Raw genomic sequence first — 5661 nt, forward strand, 5'->3', positions numbered from 1 at the left:
AAAATATGGATGTAAACCTCGGATCTTTGTCGGAGACGATACTCGATGGAATATTATGATGCTTCACAATCACCCCAATGTAAATCTTTGTCCATAGATATGATATCCCACTTCCATTCTGAAATATTCTACGACTTCATCAGTCCAGATGGTCTCTGATGCCCGACTTTAAATTTATGACAAATTAAGCAAGAATAACTAAACTGTGCAATGTCCCTCTTCATTCCTGACCACCAGAACATTTTCTTCAAATCCTAATACATCTTGGTGGCTCCTGGATGAATACTCAAACTGCTTCGATGACTCTCCTCTAAGATCATCCTCTTAAACTCTGGCATACCAGATACACAAACTCTGCCTCGAAACTTCAGAATTCCATTCTCATCAATTTGGAAATCCTTATTGTTGCCTTGACCAACTAATGTTTGTCGATCAACCAAAGCCAAATCCAAACTTTGTTTCTCTTTGATCTCTTCAAGAAAACCAATGGTTAGCTTCAGCATGCCCAATTTCACACTATTCGAAGTCACTTCACATACTAAGCTCAAATCTCTAAAGTGTTCAATTAGTTCTAGCTCTCTGACCATCATCGTCGGTATGTGAAAATATTTCCTGCTCAAAGCATTTTCTACCACATTAGCTTTACCAGGATGGTAATTCAAACCAAAGTCGTAGTCCTTCCAAAAATTCTAACCATCTCCTTTGTCGCATGTGAAGTTCCTTCTGATCAAAGAGATAATTCAAACTTTTGTGATCACTGAAAACTTCAAATCTGGAACCATATAAGTAGTGCCTCCAAGTCTTCAGAACAAAAACAACCATAGCTAACTCCAAATCATGTGTAGGATAATTCCTATCGTGAATCTTTATTTGCAGAGAAGCATAAGCCATCACCTGCCCATTCTGCATAAGCACTCCACTTAAGTAAATCTTAGATACATCTCAACTGGAGCTCCCCAAGGTGGTACACTCGACCTGATAAACTTCTTATCAAGTAAATCTTCCAATTGCTTCTTCAATTCAGCTAACTCTGCTGGAGACATTCTATACGGTGCCAGAGATACCGGTCTAGTTCCTGGTATCAAATCAATGTTGAATTCCACTTCTCTTTCTGGTGGAAGATCATTAATATCGTCTGGAAATACCTCTGGAAATGACACACCATCGGGAATTCATCTATCTTTGCTTTACTTTCAGCCTTCAGGGATGCAAACATCGCGAAAACTTATGCTTCATCCTTCAGTAGTTCCTCTAATTAATTAGCAGAGTTCTGCAACCATGCTTGAGCAGCCTCTGGATCATGATTTTCCTTGAAAGTTGGAGGTTTATTTCTCAGAAACATGTTCAAACCATGATCACCTCCATCGGCTTGTTGATTATGTTGCCCATCGCATGGGCCAAAGCTTCCAATGCATCAACGATAGCACGATCGTTCCTTCCAACCATATCTCTCTATTCAAGCAAGTAACTATTAGAAGAAACAATGTGTTGACAAAGTTTAACTAAACTCGTCACACAAAAGGAAGTAAATAATTAACGAAATATTGGCCGATTGGATCGACTATACTCTGATACCACTATGTAACACCCTAAACCCCAGATAATAGATTTAAAATAAAAATAAACAGGAAAAGGATGTTACTCCATCATAAATACTTCATAGATTATAAAATAACAGATGTTGCACATCGGAAATTTACTTAGAAACACCATAAAACATGTCTGAATAAAACTGAATCAATACATCATAATCAAAATCTCATAATAGTTTATTACAAACAAATCAAAGTAATACAAATGAACGCCCTTATCCCCAGTGTTACAAATCAGGATATTCTTATTCGAAAACTAGAATATAAGGAAGATAAAAGTCTACTGAGAGGCAATAGTCATCTTACTGTAACAACGAACTGCAATCATGCTAATCACCTGTGCAAAGCACACCACAAAACCAACAAACAAGAAAAGGGTGAGAATATACTTACATATAGTGATAGTGTGATTTCAACAACAGAATGACATTAAAAAATATAACAATCATACATAAATGATATATATATATATATATATATATATACATAAATGATATATATATATATATATATATATATATATATATATATATCAATTACAATTACAAATACATATCACAACAAAATGTAATGCTATGATCCACCAACTCCATCACCTATATGCATGTGGTACCAAAAATATATTGTGGAATCAGAGGAATGTTACTAATTTTATTCCACTAGTCTCTGGTCCTTCCCACCTAGACCAACGATCCCCACCAATGGATTTGAGACTCGCCCCTGGTCTTTTCCACCAAGACCAACGATCCCCACCAATGGATCCGAGGCCACCAAAATGGATTGAAGTCCCACCAAAACTCCAAAATACATGAATGCATGGTAATATGAATCATGAATATACGTTTCATGGACAAACATCATAATTCACCAAAATTATATATAATAATACTTATAAACACCAAAATTATCCCAAAAGATATCACCAAAATAGGTTTCATTCACGAATCACAAATTATCCAATAAGGATCACCCAAATATATGTTTATTAAAGAATATATTCACTTTTCTTACACCCAAAATTATTTAGTTAATTATATTCATAAAAGTGAGTTAAATATACTAATATTTTTATAATATTTTATAAAAGGTATATTTAATTACTTTAAGACTATTTTATCACAATTTCAATTAAGAACAAATATTTTGTTAGTTTTAACTTTATTTAAAAAAATATATTATTATTCACCAGAAAGATTAAACAAAATTTGAAATTTATTATAATTTGAAATTTATTATAATCAAAAGTTTAATCCTTATGACATTGTCAAATGTCTTTAAATACATAAAACAAATAAAACATAAATTGTTGAAATTTCATAATATAATAAAATGCTGTTTTCGGAACTTAAACAGACTTAAATGGCTTAAAAACTGAATAATCATTGTTCAATGAGTTTGATTTTTGTGACGATTATCTTTCTGAAAATATATAGTATGAGGTATTCTAACATCGGACGCCAAACTTGCACAAAATTATGCTGACACACTCTGAATCGCGACTTCTCCTTCAATACGTGCAACCAACCCTCCTACCTCAGATTTTTCAAGTTTCCAAGTTTCCGCCTCCCAATGTCGAATTCTTAGAGTTTTTAGATTTTCTCTAAAAGGGTTACATTTAACAGAACCATAAAATAAAGGACAAAGAGTGACAAAATGAGATTATCTCTATAAACACTTCTGAGATATTATCATATAGAATTGACCAAATGGGTTTTGGGAAAAACCAATTTGGCCAAACATTTTCATATTATATTATTGTGTGATTTAACATCAAAAATTAATTTTATGAACCAATCAACAAAAACCATTTTATCAATCCAAAAATCATATCGATCACCAAAAATCATATAAATCATATCGATCATCAAAAGTGACCAAAATGGGATTATCCCATTTGGGCACAGATCGTAACAACGATAGACTCCCAAAACCAAAATTTCAATATAAAACATATTTTTCATACAAAATCATACATACCAAATGGGTTAGGTCAAACCTCATATGGTCAGAACAATAATTGTATTTTGATTTGATACATTTCACAGAGATGAAAATAACAATAGCATGGCGCTGATGAGAGGATAAGGGAACCCTCATCATTCTGCTGCCTAAAACTCACTCTATAGTAAGCAATCTTCCCCCTTACTTTATCGATTGAGCTTTCAAGGTCTTGATGTTCCTCCATCTCCAAATGGTCTCTCTAGACTCAGGATTGCTCCCAAATGGTCTCTCTAGACTCAGATGCATCATAGATATGCGTCAAACCTTAATTTTTTCCTCACTGTCACACTCTCATTATGATATATATTATGTTTAACCCAATTAAAGATTAATTCCCAAATATTTAATCACAAACGAAATATTTATTCAATTAAAAAGAAAATATTTATTTGATTTAAAAAGAAAATATATTTTTAACATAAGGTGTCACCCTATATTTAAATAATTAAATAATTATTACTATTAACCTCAAATAATAATTATTATTATTTTAAATAATTAAATAAAATATACCGCTCTTAACCAAATATTTTAATAATTATTAAATTATTAAAATACTCTCGAATACTCCAAAATGTCATAAAACACCCAAAAACACATGAATATCACATAAATATATTATAAAATAATTCATAAAATGTTATAATTAAATAAAAAACAATTAAATAAATTAGGGGCGTTACAGAACCTACCATAATGAATGCCAAGATTTTTGGTTTTCAGTAGATAGCCAAAAGTCCTTGTGATTGCCTTCCAGTGTTCATTACTTCGATTACTAGTAAATGTACTCATTTTACTAACTACAAATGATATATCAGGTCTAGTACATTGTATTAATTATATAAGACACCCTATTGCACTTGCATATTCCAATTAAGTTACTGCTCTTCCATTGTTCTTTCGATGTTTGACGACATGATCAAATGGAGTGGTTACTTCCTTAAATTTCAGGTGTTTGAACTTATCAAGCGTTTTCTCAATATAGTGTATTTGACTAAGTTCATAACCCCCACTATTTCACTTAACTTTGATCCTTAGAATTATGTCAACAAGTCCAAGATCTTTCACTTTGAAAGTGGAAGTTAGAAACCTCTTTGTCTCTAGAATTCCATTCAAATCGTTGCTAATTATTAGCATGTCATCAACATAGAGGCAAAGAAATATTAGAGTGGTTTTGAACACTTTTGTGTATAAACACTTGTCACAAGAATTAGGAATAAATCCATTTGAAAGTATCATAGAATCAAATTTTTGATGCCAATGTTTTGGTGTTTATTTTAAGCCATATAAGGATTTGATAAGCTTACACACCTTTAGTTCATTTCTAGGAAGCACGTAGCCTTCTGGTTGTTCCATGTAGATTTCCTCATCAAGATCTCCATTTAGGAATGTTGCTTTAACATCCATCTGATGAACTATAAGGTCATTTAAAGAGGCTAAGGCAAATAACAGTCTAATTGTGGTTGTCTTTGCTACTGGTGCATATGTGTCAAAATAATCTATACCTTCCTTTTGTCTAAATTCTTTTATCACTAATCTAGCCTTATAAGTGTTTAAGGTACCATCACTATGATATTTCTTTTTAAACACCCACTTGCATCCAACGGGCCTTGATCCCTTTGGTAAGTCAACAAGTTCCCGAGTATGGTTTGAAACAATTGAATCCATTTCATCTTGGATAGTATCCTTCCAAAAAGAGGAGTCCCTTGAAGTTATTGCTTCCTTTTAAGTTTTAGGAGCATCCCCTAATTGAAGAATGACCGGAATACTTTGCACGAAATTCTTACAATTTCCTTCAACTGGACAAAAGGAAATAAATTAAGGATCAATTTCGTTTGATCCTAGATTCTTTATTTTCCGGACTCTTTTGCTTATCCTAGGCTCAGGTTGTGATTCAATGATTCGAGAAGTGCCTTCAGGTTGTATTTCTACAATCCAAGAGGAATCTTTTCCACAAGATTCTTTAGTTGTGGCCGACTCTGATTCTTTATCCTTGGTGATAAGATTTTCAAATAATTCCATATCACGGGATTTTATAATTACATTAGTCTCTAAATTTAAGAGTCTA

The 5661-nt window shown here is 32.5% G+C and overlaps 1 protein-coding gene across 1 annotated transcript; it reads right to left on the reverse strand.

Annotated features, from left to right (window-relative positions):
* Window positions 1-254: 254 nt before the first annotated feature.
* Window positions 255-5261, reverse strand: LOC127123470 (uncharacterized). Its single transcript, XM_051053687.1, has 3 exons — window positions 4905-5261; window positions 695-903; window positions 255-612 (listed from the first exon to the last, which is right to left on the reverse strand). Exons 1-3 carry the CDS (start codon window positions 5259-5261, stop codon window positions 255-257), a joined length of 924 nt encoding a protein of 307 aa, XP_050909644.1.
* Between the last annotated feature and the right edge of the window lie 400 nt (window positions 5262-5661).

The sequence above is a fragment of the Lathyrus oleraceus genome, chromosome 2 (assembly GCF_024323335.1).
Source record: "Lathyrus oleraceus cultivar Zhongwan6 chromosome 2, CAAS_Psat_ZW6_1.0, whole genome shotgun sequence".
In the NCBI taxonomy this organism is placed as follows: domain Eukaryota; kingdom Viridiplantae; phylum Streptophyta; class Magnoliopsida; order Fabales; family Fabaceae; genus Lathyrus; species Lathyrus oleraceus.

Coding starts and splice junctions, on each gene's coding strand:
- LOC127123470 (XM_051053687.1), bottom strand. CDS start 5,261: ATGGATTCAATTGTTTCAAACCATACTCGGGAACTTGTTGACTTACCA. Junction 904..4,904: donor TTCCTAGAAATGAACTAAAG/GTGTGTAAGCTT, acceptor GTGCTTATGCAG/AATGGGCAGGTGATGGCTTA. Junction 613..694: donor CACATGCGACAAAGGAGATG/GTTAGAATTTTT, acceptor TGCTTTGAGCAG/GAAATATTTTCACATACCGA.